The 25881-nt window shown below is 36.4% G+C and overlaps 1 protein-coding gene across 1 annotated transcript; it reads right to left on the bottom strand.

Moving 5' to 3' along the window:
* On the bottom strand, window positions 1-24817 carry LOC120348525 (transmembrane 9 superfamily member 4-like). Its single transcript, XM_078114938.1, has 14 exons — window positions 24563-24817; window positions 23487-23586; window positions 17668-17824; window positions 16296-16430; window positions 15449-15638; window positions 14976-15087; window positions 14401-14540; window positions 11652-11800; window positions 10981-11140; window positions 10504-10679; window positions 8441-8504; window positions 6278-6397; window positions 5538-5627; window positions 1-4568 (listed from the first exon to the last, which is right to left on the bottom strand). Exons 1-14 carry the CDS (start codon window positions 24674-24676, stop codon window positions 4419-4421), a joined length of 1857 nt encoding a protein of 618 aa, XP_077971064.1. The 5' UTR covers window positions 24677-24817; the 3' UTR covers window positions 1-4418.
* Window positions 24818-25881: the final 1064 nt, after the last annotated feature.

Raw genomic sequence — 25881 nt, 5'->3', positions numbered from 1 at the left:
TAAATTTTTACCATCTTTTATTTCAGCCATAAAAATAGTAAAAACAGCAAATATCACCCCAAAAAATTAAAGAGCATTTCCATCAATTACATCTACTTCCTATATATATATATACACACAAGAGTCTTTAAAACAGTGGTTCTCAAACGTTGCGGCACCCACAAGTGTGCGGAGGGGTAGTTTGGGGCCGTAGACAATTTTTTAAGGAAGCGTGAAGCTGATTAAAAATTGAAATATTTGTTAGATTTGATCTTGTTCGCCTTATTTTGGATATTTACTTTTCTTTATTGTTTAGAGATTGTGATAACATCCACATGTTTTTTAAGTTTTTTTTTAATAAAATATACTTTCGCCTTACTATCTGTTATTTGTAGTTTATTGTTACCTAGTTATTTCTAAGGTGGGGCGCGGGACTTGACAAATTCTAAAAAGGGGGCGCGGCTTAAAAAGTTAGAGAACCACTGGTTTAACACAAGATTTTCACATTAAATACCTACGTTTGCATAACTGGTACTTTTAGTGATAAATGTAATTCGGGACAAACTATGGTTGCCAGGTAACACTCATTCAAGGGAAAAAACACTTTAACAGTGATTCTTCTCAAAGTTGCGTTTTGAATGTCTTCCTTTTAAACAAGAACATGCAGGTACTAATATTAAAAATTCGTAATATATTCAGTCGCTATATAATATTCGCTCTTACATAGGTAGAACCTGGCAGCACAGCCCAAGGTGAAATGTTAAAGAGACCAGCATGTACTCTATTCCAGGGCTACTCAACTGGCGGTCCGAATTCGGACTTTTCGGGTATTCGATTCGGACCGCGACTAATTCTTCATTTTGGATCATTGGCCCCACTTTTATAGTTTTGAATATATATGAAAAGAACAATAACGCCATAATAAACAATCTTATATACCGGTAGCTAATAATCATTAGTCTGTCGAGGAAGTGCGTGTTTAGGGATGACGAAATATAATTTCTGGAAAGTCCGGACCCAAATATTTTTGAAGTTTTGTATGCGGATCTTCGGTAAAAATAGTTGAGTAGCCCTGCTCTATTCCATCTATGTATATAAACCTATGTATCGCAGTTTCCTTTATATTGCCAGAGTTACCTGGTAGAAAGCAGATCGTTATTGGGTCAGGCAATAAGTTAATCTGAATAAGCCCGGTGGAAAACTTAATTGAATATGTTGTAAGATTTTCTAATCCCTGTTTTTTTAAAGACTCGTCTTGCTTGTTTACCCCTCGAAGTTGAAAAATATCCGGTGAAAATCTGGATCGATACCACTGACAGGCAAAACAAATTTGTAGAAAATAAAATTTTCAAACTTGCGTTATTCCAAAGATTTTTGCTGATAAAATAACAGGTTACGGTATATAACAATGTTCACTTATTTTCATCCACAAAAACGACCCATAAATAGGGAGGGGGAATACCGGTAATTGTGGAAAGTAGGGGAGTGGTATCAGTATTAAATTGCGATATAATAATCTTGAACGTGAAAATTTTCTAGAATACAATTGTGTGATAAATTAAATCGTGTATAGGTTTTGAAATAAATAAGAAATTAAAGTTTACAGTAACTACCATACAACAACTTTAATTCCGTCTGAAATAAAGAAAACAAATTTTAGATTATCAAGTCAAATTTTCTTCATTTGTGAATTGAAAGCACAGACATGAAAAATGGATAAATATTCAAACTAAATATGTTTGATATTATAACATTGTATTTATTTATTTTCTAAGTATTTTTGAAACCCTTGAGGAAATTGAATTTAACAGTGCTCTCGCTACAGTCAAGTTTATCCCCTGAATAGGGTTAGATATGGAACTCAAGTTTTTTCCATCCATCAAAAAATATCTTGTTTAAAATTAGTGTATCGGAGCCGAATATGCTGAGTATATTTTGATGAGCTTTTAATGACGTGCCTAACTTTGCACAAGAAGTTACTTATGGACATACTTGAAAGACCAGAATATTTAATAAACTTAAAATTGTATATTATATCCCTCACAGCATAGGGCCAGGGTTTTCAAGTCCCCAGTATTCTTTGAAACCTCAGGAAATTTAACAAATTAAATTAGAAATATTCTGGGAAATACTTAATACAAACATAAACAAACACCATGTTATACTATATACAACAGTATTCTGCTTCATCTAAAGCAGGGGTTCCCAAACTTTATCGGCTGAGGGCCAAAATTACAATCGGAAGGATGTTCGCGGGCCGGAAGAGTGTAGCACCCGAAAGTGCACGACGGTTTAGCCGGGGTAACTTTCATTTGACATTTTTAGAAAGCATGTTTGTTTGACTCATCTCTTCAATGCAGAAATGCGAACGTTGATATTTTAACCAAAGAACAACTTTTCAGCGTCTAGTTTCCGTTTGCTTTTTGACACCTCTAAGCTTTCATATGTGAATAATAACTAAATTTCTGCCCTGTGTAATCCTAATACCGGTACAAATGATTGAGATACCGGTATAATTGGATTGTTACGATAAACACGTGCTTAAACAGTGATAATGACATAACAATTGGCGGTATCTAGATCGCAAAAAGGTAGAAACAAAATCTGTTGAACACCATTTCACTTAAGCTCGGCGGGCCATTTAAAATCGATAAACGAACCGGATTTGGCCCACGGGCCGTGGTTTGGGAACCCCCTGATCTAAAGCTTTTAAAATAAGAATAATAAGATATAAAAAAGAGTGGATAAATCTGTAGATTATGAGAAATCGTGGGGAGAATTTTAATAATTATAGCATACCGTTTATGCTCGTTTTACCGCCCGATCTTGATTAAGGGCCCGTTTGAATAGCCGCCCGTGTGAACAAAACATAAAAATAAATAAGGGCCGGTGCTTGAATACCCCCCCCCCCTCCGATGTAAAAGCTGATTTTTCAGTGGTAGAGAACAATAGGAAATAAGAAGCGCTTTTGTCACAGCGCTGTTGAATTTTAAGCGCTGGTAGATAACACTCACGCCTTAGGCGTCCATTACATAACAGATAGCATTGATTGCGTAACACCGTGGATCTCAATATGAGGGAATTACTCTTAAGACAAGAATAATTTGCGTTTGACGTGAATAAATTGACATGAAAAAGGATTAATGTCGTCAAATATTTGTCTTCAAAGATAACATAATTTTTGTGTATAATCCTACTTTAAAAATAACAAGCGGGCCGGTTTAAATAAGGGCCCGGTTAGTGAGTTCGGTTAAAAAAATGTGGGCTACAAAACGAGCAAATACGGTGAGTGTAATTTGGATAATGATTGAGATCATATATCCCAAACCATACTTCCATGGCAACTGTGACCATATTTCTATGGTAATAGGAGCCATATTTCCATGAACATGGGGATCATATTTTCATGGCAACAAGTATAGAACTCAAAAAACATTTTTAAGCCGATAAGCGAAAATATTACGAGGAATCTTGATTTGCTACATAATAAGGATATTTGTAATGGAGAAAATACATGAAAAAGGATTCTTCAAGTTGTTATTTAGGGGAATAGGCTTCAAAAGCCTGATAAAAGTCATTTTGAAAAGTCATTACGCAAAAAGGCTAGATTGAGTATCCAAAAGTATCAGATAAAGGTTTTGTTGGCCAATCCAATGACTGAATTTTAGCCATTTTCACAACAGTATCTGTATCGAAGCCATTTCAAGTTAATTTTATAAAAGGTAATAGCTAGGCACGAATCAAATATATACTAGTTATGTTGGTTGGGTCAATGACTAAATTTAATCCACTTTCAAAATGTCTGAACTTAAGCCATTTATCACAAAATAGAAGCCATTCGAAGTCAATTTTATAAAATATTAGTCATGTTAATGACTAGAACAAGTCAATCATAATCTATGTTTATGTTATGCGAAAGACTAAGGGAATCAAAATGCAAAAACAATTTCAGCTGTGGACCGTTTGGCATTAGATAGAAGTCACTTGAAGTCAATTTTATACAAGCAAACACCTAGAAGAAAGTCAATCATTAGCTAATAGTTATATTGGTGAATGACTGAATTCAAACCATTTTCACAATGGTGGCTACATTTGAGCCATTTGTGCTTTCTGTGGCTAGATATAAGCCATTTTGCACCAAATGGAGGTCATTAAAAGTCAATTTTAACAAGTCAACTGATAGAAAGTCAATCATATTATGCTCGTAGTTAGGTTGGCCAAGTTATTGACTGAACTTAAGCCATTTGTGTCATCAGTGGCTAAATTTAAGCCATTTCCACAACAGCATGTAGACAGGAGTCAATTTGTAATAACTTAACAGCTATATAGAAGTCACTAAAAAGCTAATGAGTATACTTGAGTCATATATATCAGTCAGTATTTATAGCCAAAAGTCACTGGCTTGACTTAAGTCACTTTTGCCAGCAATCTTGCTTCTTTTAATCGATTTTGACTTGGCCGTATATTTTCCTAATGAACATAAAAGAAGCATAGAATCCAATTGTGCCGGTGAGAATCCAGAATGTGAGTACGATAATGAATGTGTAGCCGAAGTAGAGAAGTGTTGGGATGAATGCAGTGATTTCAAGCTGTAAAAGAAGAGATGGTTTCATCCAGTGTTTTCAGACGGTGGGGTGCGCCCACTAGAGGGGACGGTGGGGTGCGCCCACAAGGGGGGCATAAACAAGTTTTTGACAGGACATGAAGCTAATTCAAAATAAAAATATTTGTGAGATTCTGATTTTTCCCGCCTTATTTTGGATATTTACATTTCTTTATTTCGGATATTAACGATCATCAATGTGTTTTTCGAATAAAACATACTTTCCCCATACCATCTGTTATTTGTAGCTTATTGTTAGCTAGTTATATTTGAGATGGGGCGCCAAACTTGACAAATTCTAAAAAAGGGGACAGCTCAAAAAGTGAGAATCACTGATTTAGATAAACGAAATCAACTCCAAAATCATCATTTATCTGTGAAAAAAAGGGAGTTTATGGTTCAAGCATGGTTTTCCATGTGTTCTGTGAAATTGGAAACTTCTATTGTAAAGTCACGATTTTTATTAAATTAAAAAAAATATGTGGATAAAAGGCACTGTGATTTTCTGTAAAATTTGCAAGTTTCATTGTGCAAAAAATCATAAGTTATGCAAAATTTTAGAGAGTAATATTCGGGCTAGTAACCCGTTTTTATTCAGCAAAGTTCTGAAGGGGAGAGTGTTATGCCATGTTCCGCAACTAGGGAAAAATTTTGGCTTGTATTTGTAGCACAATTACTAATATTTTTCAATATTATTTCTGTGATGCTTAATTGCGCAAATATAATAAACTACTTAGACTGTACAAAAGCAGGAGTGAGACTCGTGCATAACACTATAGCTATACAGAATTCACACTAAACAACCCACACAAAGTAAACAAAAGTGTGATGACAAGCTAACTCTCATCATGATCTATCTGCTAACCATTATGCTCAGCCATCTGGGAAAACGCTAGTTGCCAGAAACACAATGAACATATGATTTACATCAAAGATTATAATCCTTGCCACTCACCTGGGTACAGAAATAGAAGATTGAGTAGATGAAAACATAGAAAGCCGATCCTCCAGATACAATGAAGGAACGCCACCACCAATGGTAGTCCTGGAAACGAGAAATTGATAGAGTTTATGTTAGGGGTGTGCAACAACCAACTTCAGACATCTATTTAGGCCACATAAAAAATTTAGTTTTTTATGTACAAAAACAATTAGAAAATTCCCACAATGCAAAGTATTGGTTATTGTGTTGATAGGTATTTGTCTGTCTGTCTGTATGTATGTATGTCTGTTAGATGCACGCGATATCTCACGAAAGCGAGATTGAATTTGCTCCAGATTTTGCATGTGCATTCATCATTCTTCGGACCAGACGCCTATTAATTTTGGGCGAATTATGCCGTATAATTAGCGAATTATCAATCAATTAGTGATGGGACACAAGATGTCACTATGGAGTAAGAGCGATGTTTTGGGGGATCCAATAACTTTCGATCAATAAGTCTTCGGTCTGACCGATATCCTTGTTTAGCATTTTAGCAGGACAATTGAAATTTCAATCCTTGCATAGTTTGTTATTATCAGCTGTGTTAATATAATGTTTTTATTGTGTAATTGCACAGTGAGTTTCTGTCTTGATGAATTGGTGCTGCACAGACGAAATGTTTAGGAACCACTTGATGGGCCATCACGCCAAGAATTTAGATTAGATAAATATTTCTCCTTGTCCCACATCTAGGCTGTAAAGTATCTTACCTCGGAGCACAGTTGGAAGTAGACCATCACAATGGATATCTGACTGCAAGCGATGATCAAAATAACGAAAACCAAGAACAGGAATCCGAACAGATAGTAGAACTGATTCTCCCATATCGCCTGAAATGTCGAGTTTTAGATGATTTAGCTTAGTGGTGTGCAACAGGCGGCCCCCGGGCCACAACTCGGTTCGCTAAGCCTTTTAGTGTGGCCCTTGTCAACACTCAGATTTCCCTTTATCTTAAGCGTAAAATATTAATCTAACAGTTTTATTAAAAAGGAGTTCACATTCGCAAAAATAATGATTTTTAGCTCAGGGGTGTGAGAGAGGTGGCCCTGGGCCCCAACTCGGCCCGCCAAGCCTTCTAGTGTGGCACTTATCAACACTCAGGTTTTTCCCCATCAAGCATAAACTTCTAATCTGACAGTTTACGTTGAAAAAGTGCTTTTTAGCATAGTGGTGTGCCAAGCAACTCGGTTCGCCAAGCCATTTAGTGTGGCACTTGTCAATACTCCTCTATCAACCATAAAATACCAATCTTTAGTTGAAAAACGAAGATTCAGTTATTTTTGATCAAGTAGATTTAATAATTTGGATTGAGTTGTGGGGATAGAACAAGGCACAAGGCCAGTTTCCATTCAAATTCAAGAGTCTGTATTTATATACGTATAATATTGTTTGAATATAATAAAATACCTATTAAGTGATGTTATTATTAAGCATGTTTAAACAAAGATAAATGACTGTTTTAATTAAGGGTGTCAAAATAGGCTCAGATTGGTGCGAAATATATTTATAATTTATACCAGGGTGGTCCAAACCCAGGCCCGCGGGCCTTATGTGCCCCCGCCGCTACATTATCTGTGGCCCGCGTCGCATTGTCGGAAGAGTAAAAAAAAGACATTTGGCGTTGTTTCGTCACAAAAATAATTTTTTTGCACGTTTTAGTGGGGTTTTTGCATGTTTTAGCTTGATAAATGACAAATATTGAAAAGATGTTTTGTATTGCACTGTTTACCTATTCTTGACACTATTGTGGCCCGCGAAGGCCGCGGCCCGCGAGGCCGACAACCTTGGACCACCCTAATTTATACAATTCAGACAGTAGTCATAGTCAAGTTCATGTAATTAAAATACTGCACAGGGCTATTTCTAACGACTAGCACGATGCACCACACCGCGATGTCAATAATAAAACCAAGATAATAATGTAATGAGTGTTACCGCAACTGCCATAATCGTACATTACAAATATTTAGAAGTCATTTTGAATGAAATATCTAAATACTCTTAACCCTCAGGGCATGAAATTCAAGTATCTCTAATTCACAGATGAGACTTTGTATAAATAATGATTTAATGCCCTCAGGGTAGTAATGAATGTTTGTGAACTTTTCACGTGTTAACTTCAACCTATATAAGAATTTTGAAGGTTGGAACCCCCCCCTTTTAAAAAAAGGACATTTTTTGGGTCTCGTGTAGTTTCGTACCTATCGTACTTCTAGTGGGCGTAGCACAATAATTTTTTGATGTCAATCCTAACCCCCATCTGACTACGCCATCCAAAAATCATGTCATAGAGCTTGCCAAATATACGTACAATCGCCAGAAATGGCACTGGCGCGGACGATAAAGAACTGACTAACATTATCGATCTCTCTCCTATTGGAATCGTTGCGACGAGAAAACGAAAGAAATAACTGTTCGATTTCGGGAGCTCGTTTGCGTGTCTTGGATGGCAGTTCGTATAGTTTGAAGGGCTCTATTACGTCACTGTGACGTCGTGTTGACGTAATTTTTGGATGCCGTAGTCAGGTGGGGGTTAGGATTGATACGTGAAAAAATCTTCATGCTACGCCCACTAGAAGTATGTTAGGTACGAAACTACATGAGACCCCATTTTTTTAAGTCATACATAGCATTTTGTCATAGCATGAATCGTTTTCTGAAACCTCAAGAATCGTAAAATCCTCGTTTCTGACTGGCTGTTATGGTCTAACTTGGCAAAGAGTAATTTCAAAACCCCCCCTTTTGAAAATTACTGGCTATGCTCCTGCTTTGGTCCCACGCCGAAAGATTCCATTTTTTTAGTATCTCCCTACATAACCGCTTGTCTAAAGCCTTGTTTTTAGTGAAATTACTTGTAAAAATAAAGTCCTCACCGTAAATATGAAGAACAATTCAATGAAAACTGCTCCGAATGGTAGAATGCCAGCCATGAGTACACTGTGAAGATAAAAAATAATATAACATGATTTTATCAGTTACTTCACACTGCATGTTTAATAATATTACTACAAACAAATGAAAGTACAAGAAATATTGCATCACAGTCAAAGAATTTACCAAATCACTCAATTTCTTTCAAATAAATACGATAATTGCAATTTTTTATCTATTTAAGAGCTTTGCTCGCGGCTCCATGAGAACCTTCCTGTGGCCCTCAAGTGGGATCGAATGCCTAGACCAGGTTTAACGTATATGCTCGTTTTACCGCCCGATCTTGATTAAGGGCCCGTTTGATTAGCCGCCCGTGTGAACAGAACATAAAAATAAATAAGGGCCGGTGCTTAACTACCCGCCCGATGTAAGAGCTAAATTTTCAGTGGTAGAGAACAATATGAAATAAGAAGCGCTTTTGTCACAACGCTGTTGACGCCCAAGTGCGTCGTTTCAATATTGATAGGCTGTCGCAAAACTTTTCTTCTTTTGCGGATTTGTACCTGCGATGCGTAGAAAAAGTCAAAACTTTCGTTATTATCGTTTAAAACATACCTGAGAACTGGAAATAACAATATATTAATTATTGTAACGATCGAAAATAACAAGCGCCCGTGCTTGAATAAGGGCCCGGTTAGTGAGTTGGTGGAAAAAATATGGGCCCGGGCTACAAAACGAGCAAATACGGTACTCAATATTTTTACCGAAGATCCGTATACAAAATTTCAAAATACTGTGGGCCGTCCGGTCTTTCAAGAAATTATATCTCGACCGCCTAAAACACGCATTTTCTCTGCCGGCTGCTGATTATTCAGCAATAAAGATAGCGCTATTCACATTGTTTATAATCGCATTTGATGAAAGGAAACCTTCACTTCCAGAGTGAGGCCAACGATCCAAAATAAATAATCAGGTGCGCTTCGAAGCAAATACTCGAAAGGTTCGGATTCAGACCACGGTCCGCCAGTTGAGTAGCCCTGGCCTAGACCATCGATTATCAACAAGTGTGCCATGGGCCACTGCTGGGCCACAAAAATTTTTGAGGTAGGTCCAGGGGGGTAGCCAGAAATTTTCAAAGGGGGGCCTAGACCACTGGTTATCAACAAGTGGGCCATGGGCCACGAAAAAGTTTTGAGGAGGGTCCAGGGGCGTAGCCAGAAATTTTCGAAGGGGGGGTTCTGAAATTTTTATTTGGCAAGTTAGATCGAAACATCTAGGGCGTCTGATCGAACGAACGCTGGAATACGCGTGTTTTCATTAGTCTTGGGGTCTAAAAAGCATTTCAAGCTACGAAAAATTGCTATCTATGATACAGAAAAATGATTTTATTTTTTTTTACATTTCAAAAGGGAGGGTGGGGAGGGGGTTCGACCCGCACAACCACCCCTTTGGCTATGCCACTGGGTGGGCCACAGACCTATCAAAAATCGTTGGTTTCATTTGTATTGCTGTAGTTAATTAGTAATTGTAATTGCAATAAATGAGAATGCTAATGAGTGGTAATATTCATTCTAATTATTAGAGTAAAAGTCAATTTTTGCCAAAAGATCTTGAATTAAACTATGAATATTATTATAACATAACATAATAATAGCGAATCATATTTTCAATACTCGTCTCGTTCAAACACCCTTGTGGCAACACATACGGAACCGAAGTAGGAAGTAAGGAGAAAGGACAAAAAGAAAGGACTTGTACAGGGTGTTAAAAAAGTAGCACAAAATTAACAGAAGTTAAGATGAAATGCTACTTGAAACATTTAACGACTGACACCTTTTAACAGTATTGAATTACGGTAAAATGCCATTCAAACATTTCACGACTGACACCTTTTAACAATATTGAATTACGGTAAAATGCCATTTAAACATTCCACGATTGACTTTTTTAATGTTGCCATGACAAAAAATTTTACCTTTATTTTGCGTAACTTTTTTAACACCCTGTATTTTGGTGCAAATACCCCAGAACCATCTGTTTTGAAAAACCTTGAATAACACTCTACCTGATAAACGGATTCATGTAGACTAATTGTTCTGGAACTTGTCGTGGAATTTGATTGGTTCGTACAGGGTAGTCGTATGGTTGCTTGCGATATCCAAAGTAATATCCAATAAACACTAGAGGGAGTGATACTCCAAACCATAACGCCAAAATCGCAATCATCGTAGAGAATGGAACCTATGGGAAATAAAATGAGGTTATAATAGACATAAAGTTATGATTTTCATACTTATCTGAAGAAAGAAGCTGGAAAGACGGCTTAATCGTATGGCGAACCGCGGCCTATCGTCCGGTTACCAGTCCATGGGATTAGCTAGTCGGGTATGGGATTAGCTAGTCAGTTACTACTGTTAGATTCTCACATGAAGGTGGCTGCTAATACAGGACCTCATTCAGAGCAAAATATGCAAAATAAGTTTCACATATAAAAAACAAAACGAAACTCAGGACTTTTTAAAACATTGCAAAAAATACTCACAGCGCCAGACGAGTGTTTTCCCCAGATAAAAAAGTTGAGTAAAAACGCAATCCCAAACCCAACACCGGGATATATTGTAGCTGTTTGGATCGCAGCTCGCTTCCATAGCTGACCTTTCAAACTTTTGTAAAGACGGCCAGAGAAGTAACCACCGAATACCCTAGAATCATAGGAAAGAAAAAAATTATATATCGGTTATGACATGTGACCTTACTTCTAAAAGGGGTTCTAAGGAGTTGGAGTTCCGAATCTAGAAAAAAAATGGCTTCAGGAATGGGTTGTAAGTATTCTCAAGCCAGGCTCCTGATGAATCAATTTATCTCTATAATAATAGAACCTTCGGTACATGCAAGCCTTTTTTGATAGACTGTTAGAACACCTAATAAACTGAATGATTGATGAGATCATGTCAAAAATTTTGACTTCGATTACCATTATCGAAAGTAAAACCCCAACAAATTCAGAATTTGGACTACTTTTGAAAGTTTTAAAACACCCGAAACTCTGAATCCTTGAATTTGGCCAAAAACAAAACGATCGAATAAAATGTAATTTTTCAACAAATTTTTACTGCCAACTAACTTGTTGGCTAAGTTGGCGAATGAATATTTAAGCGACCGGACATGGCATTCTAGCTGCGAGATAATGAAAATTCAGTAAAACATACTCACCCTAAGAATACATAAAGCAGGAAAGATGCTGACAGTAATCCCCCTCTGCTTGATGGACTCAGCATACCTAGCATGGCCACACATATCGTGATGATTGCCATCCCAAATAATTGGACTCCTGCACCAATGAGTGAGACTAGAAGCATAATCTGGAAGAGTGAATAAGGAATTGGTATTTATCTATTATTTTGACTCCAAACAAGGTTTAAAGCAAGCAGTTACAGATACATAAGAAACTGCAAATTTACAGTTTTTAAGTTTTAAACCACTCTGAAGAGAGAGAGTCCATAATGTGGAGGAGATAATAAGGAGTCTCAGTCCATATTATTATGAGTTTTTTTTCACATTTTTATTTTGAACAAGCGGTTGAGCTACTTTGGCTTTTGGAAGGATACGGATGACTTGCAATGCCAATCCGTTCCTTTTTAAAAAAAGTATGTTTTATGTGAAAAAACACATTGAAAATATGTGGATGGCAGGGATGGCCAATACCGAATAGTTCACTATTTCGAATACATTCGAAATTATTTTTTTCGAATATGAAATTTCGAATACTTCGAAAATGAAATTCACTAATTGAAGCTTATCTAAATGTATGTAGGAATTTCCATACAATAAGCAATGGAATAACTGCTGTCTACAAGTTACAACCTAGTTATATTACCAGGCATTTCATATTTGCAGATTATTGCAGTAGCTATATATTTTATATACCTTGAGTCTTGTTAACAGAATTAAATTATACGACAATAGTGGTATCGGTGATGGATTTGAATAATCGCGCAACACAAAATCATCCTAGTAAAACGCCCATACTTTTAAATATCAACCATTATCCAAATTATTTGCCAAAAAGCGGGATAAAGTATGAGTTATTTTTCCGACTTGTGACAATTTTTTATACGAATCAAAAATTTTTTATATTTGGAAACTTTACCACACATTTTAAGTCCGCAGATCGCCGTTGTATGTTTGAGTAATAATACTTTTATTATTTTATAAATATGAAAATAGGAAGCAAAAACTATTTATAATCGGGTAGTTTACCACACATTCTAAGTCCACAGATCGCCGTTGTATTTTGTAAATACAAAAATAGGAATCAAAAATTAATATTAATCGCGAGTTTGCCACACAATTTATGTCCATACAACCATGAGTTATGTGGAACGGAATTAAATTAATATGACATGACATTTCAAATGCTGGTACCAGTCATGGATTGGATTATTTTGCGCAACAAAAATTACTACTTACGATAAAAATTACGATACTTTTAACTATCGTTATCAAAATTATTTGCCAGAAATTATTTTCTAATAAATCAACTTGTGCCAATTTATTGGATATCGTAACAATAACGGCTATAAATATCGTATTTCCCGGCTAATAAGTCCACATGGCAAATAGGACGATGTCTATTTTTAGCACTCAAAAAAGAGTTTTTTCCATATAGGCCTCCAATAAGACTGGTAGAAAAATTGTGTGATATGCGCTAATAATTTTATATGTTTAGAACCAGATCATGTTAGTTTGGTAGAATCATACTCACAGAATTAACTATTTTTAACAATTGAGCGGTAAATTTAAGTTGTAAAGCGGCAATCATTTTGGACAACCTATTAACCGGAATGTTAAAATAATTTTGGAATGTGATAAATACTACACTGTACGTCCACACGGGTTATTTCACAGCTGTGTTTTCCTGTCCCTGTCGTGTTCTGCTGAATCGGCAAAACGAAAGGCTCACAAATCACTTTCACTCGGTGGCCATGTTTCTCTTTAAAGTAACGATAACCGGCCTGCGATCAAATATCATGATTGGCAGACCCTAAGACCCAAATATAAGGTTACACAAATCATGCTTGAGAAGACTAGCAGGCCACATAGAAATGAAATAAACATACTTTCTCAATTAGACGCCCCAAAAAAAAAAATCAGGCCGAAAAATTGGGCCTAGAAAAGCGGTAATTGTCAATTTTTCGACGTGATGGAAATGAATTTGTAAATTAAAAGCCTTGTAGACGAATGTCGGCAATGTCCACCCACGCAAACGTGCAAATGTGTCGCAACACTATGCGACGTACGATCGCACAGAATATAAACAATCAAAGTGCCGATTCTATTTCATCGTCATTACAATACGTGAGACAGCGTAAAAAGTCGTTTGAAGATTCCCGTAAAACGAAACACCGCGTTTACGGCAAAAAGTGGCTACTATTCGGAATTATTCGAAAATCAGCCGAAAAGGTATTCGAATACTATGATATTCGAATATATTCGAATATTCGATTCGTTTTGGACAACCCTGGTGGATGGAACATAAATATTGAAATAAATGATAACTTTTCAATCCGTTGGCGCACCCTTTCTAGAATTTGTCAACGCTCATGCCCCAACCTAAAAATAACGAAAGCGGAAGTATGTTTAATTTAAAAAACAGGTTGAAAATATGTGTGTGGAATTGCAATTTCTGAACAATAAAAGAATGTAAATATCCAAAATAAGGCAGGCAAGATCAAATCCAACAAATGATTTCAAAAAATTGCCTTCGCTCCCATTCTGGGGCCCGTCCCCACCGTTTGAGAACCACTGCTCTAGCCAATGAGCTGCCATGAGCATTTAATATAAGTCAACTGAAAGCAAGCCCCCAGCCTTTAACATAAGGTAGAAAATGTGCTGTTGACAATAATTTCAAGCATTTGGCGAATCTGTCCACAGTTACATTGCATGTTTAACAGTCACTTACATTTTTCGGAGGGCGAAAAACATCACCATGGACCAATTTCCACCCTGTTTCTTCAATTGCATCATCTAATTCATCATCTTCTCGATTATAATTTGCGATGTCGCGACGCAGAGTTCGAACAATGATCATTGTAAGAATACCTGTAAAACAAGAACTTTGGTTACGAAATGGTAATATTATTTATAAGCAATTCTAGAATATTGGTTTATTACCGTGTTTCCCCAAAAATAAGATCTAGCTGGAATTTCCAAAACGATTCTGATAAAAGACCTAATCAATAGCGCTAAATAATTTTTTTTACCTAGTCGATAGCAAGACATCTCTCCTACATATTTTAAATGATTAATCAAAAAGTGTGAAAAAGAAAAAGATTCAATGACCCGGCATAAATGAAAATAAAAGAAATCCATTAAAAATAAGCCAGTGACTATTACCTTGTGTTGTGATCTACATTGCGTCCAATTATTTGTCAACTTGGAATAACTGACCAATGAGAAAACAGCACGTTTTTTTTTCACTTTCAAACTCGGCTTATCTGCGAGGATATGCCGTCAGTTAATCCAATATACACTAACCTGCCAAAAACAGCACAACAACGATAGAATTGATGATTGAGAACCAATGGATCTGAACATCTCCCATCTGAAGATAATTGTCCCATCTTGATGCCCAACGGATGTTACTTTTCTGAAGAAAAAGATTTTATATAATATAGGATTCTAAGCCAAAGTCATATTTCTAAAAATAAGTCTCACAATTTTGGAGGAATACATATGATCTAAGAAGCGGCATGGTTGCATAACAATGCCAGCCTTGTTTGCAAGACTTGCGAAGCGGCGCTTGCATCGAACTGTTTAGCATTTTAGACGTGAACTGGAGTCGTGGAAAATTATATTATACTGGAAGAGGTAGCGAGCTTAAAAGTTTGGGAGCCCTGTTCCAAATATGGCTGCCTGTGCAGCGTCCCTTCGTTCGGTGTGTAAGGCTTCAGTAGGCATTTGAAAGGTGCAAATAAGTGTCACATGCAAAAACTGGAAACTCTGCTCACCACCCATACGACATCGTAAGAAAACTTGATTGAAGTTGTTTTTTCCGTTATTTCTTGTCGCTTCATCACACCTTTAGGGGTAACGGAACAATTCTTTCCTTCCTCAAGCAGAGATGAATCAACGCTCTGGGGCATAACCTCGAACCCAACGACTCGATATGTGTCTAAATCGTCCTCATTTGCGTTGTACCTGGGTTGGAAGGTAACTTTGTTATTTTATTGATTTTTGGACGTGATATTAAACAGGATTTTACCAGAGTCAGGCCAGTAGTTTTCGAACATTCATCATCCTTGTCAACTTCCAAAAACTCCTTACTTAACAGTGGCTGCTGAAAGTCCGGGGATACTCTAGTCCAGCTGTGCCCAACCGCTAGCCCATGGCACCCCAGGGGGAAGAGTTGGAGGGCCACAATGAAAAGCTCAAAATTAATTTTGATGGGATTTTGTTTATATACTTTTCCTTTAGAAGATAATTTCACGTTCTCCATAGTTTCACACTATAAATACCACTGGAATGAAAAACAAGGGGCCATGAGTTCTAAAAGCCTTCGAAATGGGGCCCCGAGGTCGGGAACAGCTCTAGTCATTGACTCATCTTAAGTTGGCCACCGAGTGACCATAGTCATCTAAATGAAATACTCGGATTCGTACTCAAAAATTCGCCAATGAGGCTCAACTCAGTATTAAAAAGACTCAAACTCTGGCAACCAGTGACACAAGGCTTACGGACTCCTAACCTATCCTGAACATAACATCTTAAATATTCAAAAAATAATAACTCCGATGGCTGCATGTAAATCCCCTTGTTTAAAACGATTCATGAACAAAAAAGGTAAAAAGTACTTACAACAACAATATTGACAGATGGTTGTTAATGTAGGCCTTCCCAGAATCGAATATTCCAAGTTTATATCCGTGTTCAAGTTGCACTTCTGATTGGCTCAAAGCCCATCTGGTAGCAGAGGGAAGATTGTCACACAACCTGCCATGAGAATAGTAGTTGTTTAACAAAAGTTGTTAAAACATAACCAGAAAATTACGAATGGGGATATCGGACATTAATAAGTTGCAATGCGATCATTTATGACAGTAATGATAAAATGGGAGTCCCCAGCCCCCAAGAGGGCCATAGAGGAGTGCAAAAAAACTCACCCTTCCCCCTAGTTACTTATCGATTTTAATCGGTAAGTATGGTGATAGGTATTTGTCTGTCTGTCTGTCTGTTAGATGCACACGATATCTCACGAAAGCAAGATTGAATCTGCTCCAGACTTTGCATGTGCATCATTTCATCTCGGACCAGAAGCCTATTGATTTTGGGCGAATTATGTCGTATAATTAGCGAGTTATTAATTAATTATTGATGAGACACACAAGGTGTCACTATGGAGTACGAGCGCTGTTTTGGGGGATCCCCTAACTTTCGATCGATAAGTCTTCGGTCTCTGACCGATATTCTCTTTTATTATTTGATGAGTCTATTTCACAGGGTGTTTTCACTTTGTTGAGCATAAATTGTTTGAAAATAATGGGATTTGGAGCCTACCAATCATAATAACACTATAAATACTTCCGGAGTGACAAACACGAGGCCAGGAGTGCTAAAAACCGCCAGAAGGAACTAGGGCCACAAACCACAAAAGGTTGGGGACCCTGTTGTAACAATTATATTAGTGATCTCTTACAAAACTATCTCATCTATCGCATTGACTAATTGTGCATTTGTTATAAAACTTTTCGTTAAAGTAATTTAATGTTGATAAAGTTAAATTGTCTCTACGACACGACTCTGTGATTTGTATTACAGAAAAAATCCAGCGAGGTTTATACAATTGAGAACAGATAACTTTCAATGTGTGTGTGGGCTATTCGACATTGCGTCACGTACTGTACCGCTGTTGTTATCCTGCATATCCTAGAAGCGTGAATCTAATTAAGAGCGCTCAGAAGTAAGCACTGCCAACCGCATATTTAGGTACAGGGGACTCAAAAACAGAACCAAGCTCATTTTAGACATACCTTTTGTGCAATGCGTCAATTATCACTGGACTTTTTGGATACAGAAACCTAAGTTCTATCCATGGCCATATGGATGCCAAAGAAAAAGATCTAAAACGTTCACACAAAAGCAAGCTGCAATCGTTTTCGTCATGTTTTTCATAGATTTGAAAAACAATATCACCAGAGAAGAACCAAAGCTTAATTCAGAGATAACTTACAAATGCACAGAATATTCATCTTTAATCCGTTGAATGATAGTTTTCGCCATTTTTCCGTCAAACTTTTCAGAAGTGCACATCACAGTACAGGGTGTAGGTTTCTTCATTACTGCTTTGAACAATGTGTTGACAATTCGATCGCCTCGTAGAACCTCCCCTGGAGGTGAAAAATAATTCGATCAAATAAATATTTTGGAAAGTACCCTGCCACACCGAATTTGGATTGCGATTGGACAATTCAGTCGCCTCGTAAAACCCCCCCTGGGTTACAAAAAATCCGATCAAATGAATATTTTGAAAAGTACCCCACCTCGCAGAATTCTAATTTGTGAGTTGACAATTCAGTCGCCTCGTAAAACCCCCCTGGAGATGAAAAATAATTTGATCAAATGAATATTTTGTAAAGAACCCTGCCTCACATAATTCGAATTTGCGAATTTGCTGGTAATCACCGATCCAAAGGCAATGCATGCTCCTAAACAATATTAAAGATTTACCATTTATTTAAACATAAGTTTACACCAAAAAAAAATCGAACACACAAAAAATTGAACCACAAATCCTTTGTGAATTTGCGAGTTTGCATGCAGAGAGAAAATGTATAATGCTGATTATATAGGGTGTCTCAAAAGTAAGTATAAACCTCTAATTATGATTTGCTTTTCAGGTATAGAGCGTTCATTTCTTCAGAAAACATAGTATGGATGAGTAGCAGTGTTCACTATTAGCGCACTTTTTTGCGAAAATTGCGAAACACTTTCGCAACTTTTTTTAGGGACTGCGAAATAGCACTTTTTTCCGATTTTGAAGAGAAAAAGCACTTTTTTCCGATTTTGAATGGAATAAAAATTCAAAGTTAACAAATATTTTCGAGTATTAAGTTGACAAATAAGTAACATACTAGTACGGTACTTTTGTAACTCAATTCTGCATATCATAACGATATTTATCGGAATTTTAACCTATGAGATGCAGACAAAGGAGATAAAGCTTTTGCATTAACGGCAAAATTCTTGTTTATAATATGATTATTATACAAGCACACCGATTCCGCTTCTCCCGCAAAAAACGCTCCCGGGTGTTTGAAACCAGATGTTGGAATACTAGGCAGTGCGTTTCTTTGAAGGTCATGTGACTATCAATGATATCGATGAATTCAAAATGACTATAAAAGTGTTAGTAACGTGTTATAGTCACTTTGGATGAATTGTGACCAAACTGCACCATTTTCAAATCAGACGAAACTTTTAGCAGCATGTCACAGATTTGCAAAATCACCAAATTCACAAAATACCATTAAGTGCCATTTTATTGTAATCACAATGTTGAAAGGACGTGGCATTTTCCGGAATTTTGCGATATTTACACAACTATTCCTCATTGATATGCGAGGACAGGTGGGCAAAATTCAATATTTTTTTGAATCGAATATTTTTAAGGAGTACCGAATAAACGTGGTGGAAACAATAAAAAATCGGCAATAAAGCCTTTTTACTGGTTAATTCCGTTGTAATGGCTAATTGTTCTTGTCACCGATCGTTTTGGCGGCGATATCCAGGTTTTGGGTAATCTATATTCCCGCCCTCTCCTTTTTACAAATATGAATTCTTGTGGGTCGGCGGTCATCAAAGTTTTATATTTCGGGTTTACCCGTTCGTTCACATCGGCAACAGCTGTTGAAGACATTGAGGACTCAAATTAACATTTGCGTTGGCTTTAATATTACCTATCAAGATTTGTAAATTTACCGTCCCAATTTTATGGGAATGGTAATATTATTGTCCATACCGTGATGCAGATATTTATTAAGACGATAATTAACTTTGTCATGTATTTCTATGGTGATAAACTTCGCAAACCTGAAATTGTGCCAATCCTGAATGTTGATTTAAAATAGTGATTGAATAATTCGGCAATAAAGGCATTTCTGCGTGGTCATAAGACGAGATGGCGTTAATGAACAGCACTTCTTTTACAGGATATTTTACGTATGCGACTTAATGCTAAAAAGATTGGGCTCGAGTGCTTTTTTTTTCGAGTGCTCGAGTGCCTAATAGAGGTCAGGCGCTAATTGTAACTAATTCCCTCAAGTTTCAACGTGTTTTCAACAAAACAATACCCCGGCGATAATTATAGCTAAAATGTTACCGAGCAATTCACAATTTTATTTATGGAATTTGCAAATTCACCAGTTTCTTGACGATTTTGATATTGTCATGCCCTAAGTATTAGTGCAAAAAATACTCCCATTCTTCCGCGGCGGTTTGACGGGTTTTTTGTTCTATTCTTCAGAAAGTTCTGACACGGGGATATAGAATACTGAATCCGGAGGGTTGAATCCCTGTCCACTTACTGGTGATTTTCCGTTTTGAAATGCGTGAAACATTCTTTATTTTAAATTAAATGACGTTTCGCGGGCTAGAGTTCTCCCCGAAAATGAAGTGTTCCAGACGTTAGTTAGACGATAGATAAAACATTAGATTATTAATTTTCGTGACGCCCCGTTTTCGAAAATACAAAGTTATATCGCAAAGAAGCGTTATGATACATTTGGAATGAAACATTATTTACCGTTAATTCAGATCATATTTTACTCTTCATGACACCCGGTATCCGAAAATACAGTTGTATCTCGAAAAATGTGTTTTGTTACATTTAAAATAAAACATTTTTGCGATTAATTTAGATCATATTTTACTTTTCAGGACACCCGTTTTCGAAAATACAAGGTTATATCGCAAAATGTGTTTTGTTACATTTAAAATAAAACATTTTTGCGATTAATTTAGATCAAATTTTTCCTTTCACGGCAACCCGTTTCCGAAAATACAAAGTTATATCACAAAAAATGCGTTTTGTTACATTTATTTTGCATTCCCAATAAAATACATATTTTCCCTAATTAAGGTCGTCGATGAATCTGTTCCTGTCGTTCAAGCTCGACACACGTTTGGACGAGTGTGGGGGCGGTTTTTTACGATTTTATTATACGATATATTACGATTAAGATTTTATGATAGAAGTGAATTTGTCTCAAGATGGTATTTTACGATTCCTGCCCACAGAAAATAAACACGCTGACAGGCTTGGTTATAATTGATATTCGTTAAATTTTTTTTTACACTATTAATAAACGCACCACACCAATTGCGACCATATAAATTGCAGTCGCATCGGTATGGACTGTATGTTTTTGGCGCTCTCACATTAATAATAATTTTCAACAAAACAATACCCCGACGGTCATTAAAGCTGAATTCGTTACCGAATAATTCACAATTTTATTTACGGAATTTGCAATTTCAAGATCTCACTTGACGATTTTGATGATGTCATGCCCTAATTATTTCTGCTTAAATGCCTCAAAATACAACAAATGTAATCATTTTCGACGATAACAGGCGCAACAATTCGTAAACGAGCCGTTATAACGAAATTCGCGATTGATTTTACCTCTCTCTTGTTTACAATTTTAACATCCCGCCGGCCATGTATGGTCGAATAAAATGTTCACATATTCGAAACATGACTTGGCCAAGGATGGAAGGGATCACTAAAGAGCTAATAGAAAGTACATACGCGAGGGTATGATATTAATATCGAGAATATTTGTGAGCATATCACAGGACTGAAATATTTTGCACCCGGCTGTTTGTTTGTTGGCAGAACAACGATACGCTAAAGTTAATTGATCGAATACAGGGAAGTATTTATTTATCATCTCACTTGCGAACATCGAGGTTTTGGCGGAATTGTACGATCATGTTGTCTTTCTTAAATAATAACTTTTTCAATAAATGTTCATTTTACTTTTGCGTCTTTATTATATGTCGGGTTTTCATTTATTTTAAATTCGAAATTGTCCGAAATACTCCCAACAGGTGTATAAGTACAATAATATTAGTACTTACCAAAGTACTTACCAGGGAAGTTTAATACACACGATGTGTAAAGGGCGTCGTAACTCCCGTTTATTAATTATAAATTATTTTTCATTCTGCTTAAAAATCAACGGCAGCATCTCACGTAACTCTCGCGACCAAATCTCTTTTGTTTTGTATGGCATCGTCTTGGCGATGAATTTATTGCCGACTGAATTTTAATTGTGTTTTAGGATAAGTTATTTTCTGTTTGTTGGTTTCTAAATTTTACAAACTTGGGTAGCAATTACTATTAATGTGAGATTTGTGCATATGAACGATTGAATATCGCGACTGGATGTCCGATATCTGAGAATGCGTAATTCTCTTTCAACATTAATTTTCAGAATATCAGCGTTCATGTGGTCGAATAAAAATTATTTATCAAATGGATTGGTATTTCGAGACACTGTCAAAATTATTTGGGATCCACTATCATATCATTCGTTTATTTTTTTTATTCATGTTTTTCTCAAGAATCACCCTCCTTATATTTAGTGTACCTTCGCAAAAGAAAACTCTTTGGTGTCATCGTTCCTATTAGTGTAATTGAAATATATGGAAACCTCGCAAGTGGCGTTGTGATGCGAATATTTGATACTAGGTCAGCAGCGTTACAAAGAGTGCTATTTATGAATGTTGAAAGTACATGACATTACTGAACATTTTGCCAATATCTGATGTTTTCTGCCCGATTTAAACTAACTCGCACGCAAACCAAGGCATGTCGACATTTAAAAATTACTTGTCTTTGGGTAAGCTCTGAAATAGTATAATATACATGTAAATGAGGAATTAGGTCACGCTAGCTCACGAAACGGGAGGATTTTCAAAGTGATCTTGTGTAATATTTCGGAGAAAAAAGTTTGAAAGGAAAGTAGGTCAACCTATCTCCTAAAACAGGGGAGTATCCTGCATAATATTTCGGAGGGAACGTAGGTTAACCTATCTTTTAAAACAGCGGGTGGCGACTTTCAAAGTGGTTCAAAATCAAAAATTATTAATTATCAGATAAGGTTTAGGGATAAATCGAAAAGTTGAATTTCCAGCGCACCTAACCCTAATTAGGCTATTTATATTTGGGGGATTATTTTGCACGGGATTTGTACAAACGATCCACCCTGTAACTAATATGGTTTCCAGCCTGCCTCGTGTCTGTTAGATGGAAGGAGTAACAAATGTGAAAGTCTTTGCTGTTTAGGCGAGTAAGCAACTGACACAGTGATACATTGCATGAAAGTTTTGTCCGCGGCAGGTGTTAGCAGATGTTATTTCGTTGCCGATGAATTCGCTTGTTTTAATTAAACATGAATTCGCCCAAAGGGAACTCGGTTAACGAAAAGGCTTCTCTTTAATTCATAATATTAACCGGAGGAGCGCTTTTTCGAGTATCTATGCCGTTTTAAATGGGTTATATGAAAGGCTAGGGCACATAACTTGTGAAAATCGGCAAAAGCACTTTCGCACTTTTTTTTTCGACTGCGAAGCACTTTCGCACTCATAATTTGCTTAGAGTTAACACTGATGAGTAGTGAAATTTAGACATTGTTTGCATTTTTCAACAACCTACAGAATGACAAGGAAATTAAACCAATAAATGAGCAAAATTGCTGTTGGGCAAGAAGTATATAAATCAGGCAAACTCATCGCCTCTTTAACAGCCTTAACTTACTTTTAAGACACCCTGTATTATCAATCGCATGCAATCACGTTTTTAGACATATTTATGTTTCTCTAAGGAAGTGTAAACTAGACCAAACGAAGCATGACACAAATATTCATCTGTGACCGCGAAAAACAGTCAACCAACACCAAAAACCTTGCAAAAATCGTTATTTTAAAATCCTCTTTTAGAGGAATTTGTGAAATTTTCCTCAGAGACTCAGTGATAATACTCACCCAAATTCTCAGTCTTGTGCTCTATGGAAGAAGGTTTACAGAATGGTAAAGTGTAATATTCATATGGAAGTTGTGTCTTAGAGCTTGTCATCTTTACTGCCTGAATTAAAAAATAAATTTAGAATCAATCAAGCGGAACAGGTCAGAATAATCCTAATTTCATAATAATATAATTTTTGCTGCATGAATTAGAAGTAAATTTAGGATCATTTAAGCGGAACCGGTCAGATTTATTCAATTTTACCAGAATATAAGTTTTGCTGGTTGTATTGTAAGTATAAATTATAAAAAGTAACAGGGTACTGTTGTACAGCAGTAGTACTGTACCCTAATAATTAACAATACAGAAATTGAATAATTTTTGAGAAAGAAAAATGGCTGAACAAAGAGTCTGGCTTATTTTATTAATATAAATTACAATGTTTGGCCTAGTCACTTTAAAAATGAGCATAAATATACAAAAAATATCTTCAATATGACCAAGTAAAACTAATGACAATACTATCATATGAAAAACAGCTCGTTTGACGTGTATTATTGAAATAACAGTTGCCAGTTTAAAGTCACTCATTGTCACTGGTGTAGACATTATTATATTATAAAAGTACCATTTTATCACTTTTTATTATAAATTTGAATAAAAATAATAGTGCATTCAAAATTAATAAAAGTGTTGCTTGATAAAAGAGTTACCGGTAGTTAAGTTGATATAAACTTGCCAGAATAATCTTAATTTCATAGAAATACCCTTTCTGCTGTCTCTATTAAAAGCATAAACTTTTACATTTAGAAGCATTTAAGTGTAATTGGATAAAATAATATGAGCTCAATACCAACATGATGATACCCTAACTGGTCGTATCAGAAAATGCCTAATTTTGAGAAAACGCATTCACTGAAAGTATAAAATATTTTTTATTAAACTTATTAAAATTAAGTCTTTGACGATGATTAAAAACAAACAATATCTTTCTTTATTTTCAAGATTTACCAGAATTTGAAGCTCACTTTCTTTATAAAAAGTCAAAATTAAATTCTGTATTTCCAGATAGAATATAGAAATCTTGACGTCTCACCTTGATTTCAACAGTATCTCCTGCTTTAAATTCAGACGGAGCAACTCCAGGAACGTAAAACGAATTAGAAAGATTCAAAACAGCGAAAAAGCAGAGACTAATAAGCAGTTTCATTATGCTGCCTTTTGTACCCGCTGGTCAGTTTCACAAGTGATGTTATATCCTTCAGTGGTTAGCTGTATTACTAGATAAGTCGATAACTCATCTATTTGTTAATTTAAACCAAATTTTTATGCTTGTAAATATGAAGAAATAGTCATATATTAACATACTTACCGTATTTTCTCGTATATATGCCAGTCGCGCATATGAGCCGACTCCCTAAAAACCGTCTTAAAACGGCGAATTTTTAAAAATTTGCATATAAGCAACGAATATAAGCATTTATACGGTAGATCAAATAGTTGAAACTAGGATTGAAGCAAGATGACAAATTCTACAAAACAATTTCATTGATAATATTCATAATATGTAATATCAGTGACTCTTTTTTGTAGTAGCCCCACTGCGAGTTATTTATTATTGGGGTCTAGCAAAGTTTAGTACCACAAGTACTTCTTGTGGGCTTGGCATAACCATGCCTGAAATGGGGATAAAAAAACTAACTAACGCCAGCGATCTCTCTCGGATCGCTGCGACGAGAAAACAAGAGAAATAACTGTTCGATTTCGGGTGATCGTCTGCGAGTCTTGGATGACAGTTCATATAGTTTGAAGGTCTCTATTACGTCACTGTGACGCCATAGTGACGTCATTTTCGGATGGCGTAGTCAGGTGGGGGTTAGGATTGACACATTGAAAAATTGTTATGCTTCGCCCACTAGAAATATGTTAGGTACGAAACTACATGAGACCCGAATTTTGCATATGTTATTCCTAACCCCCACCTGACTATGCCATCCAAAAATTACGTCACTACGCTGTCACCCTCACGTCATTGGGCTTGCTGAAGTATAATTATGATCACCCGAAATGGCATCTGCGCCGCCAATCTCGCTAATGCCGGCGATCTCTCTCCTAGTAGTACCACATGTACTTCTAGTTGACCTGGCTCAACAATTTTTGCATATGTCAATCCTAACCCCCACCTAACTACGTCACCGAAAAATTACGTCATTTCGACGTCACAGCGGCGTAATCAGGCCCACCGAAGTATGCGGATGGTCGTCCAAAACGCGCAGACGATCACCCGAAATCGAGCAAGCTATTTCTCTCGTTTTCTCGTCACAACGATCACTACAGGAGAGAGATCGCCGGCTTTAGCAAATTCGTTATCGGCGGCGCAGATGTCATTTCGGGCGATCGTAATTATACTTTGGC

This window comes from Styela clava, chromosome 8 (genome assembly GCF_964204865.1).
Source record: "Styela clava chromosome 8, kaStyClav1.hap1.2, whole genome shotgun sequence".
In the NCBI taxonomy this organism is placed as follows: domain Eukaryota; kingdom Metazoa; phylum Chordata; class Ascidiacea; order Stolidobranchia; family Styelidae; genus Styela; species Styela clava.
Note: the sequence above shows the minus strand (reverse complement) of the source record. Positions and strands in the feature narration are given on the sequence as shown.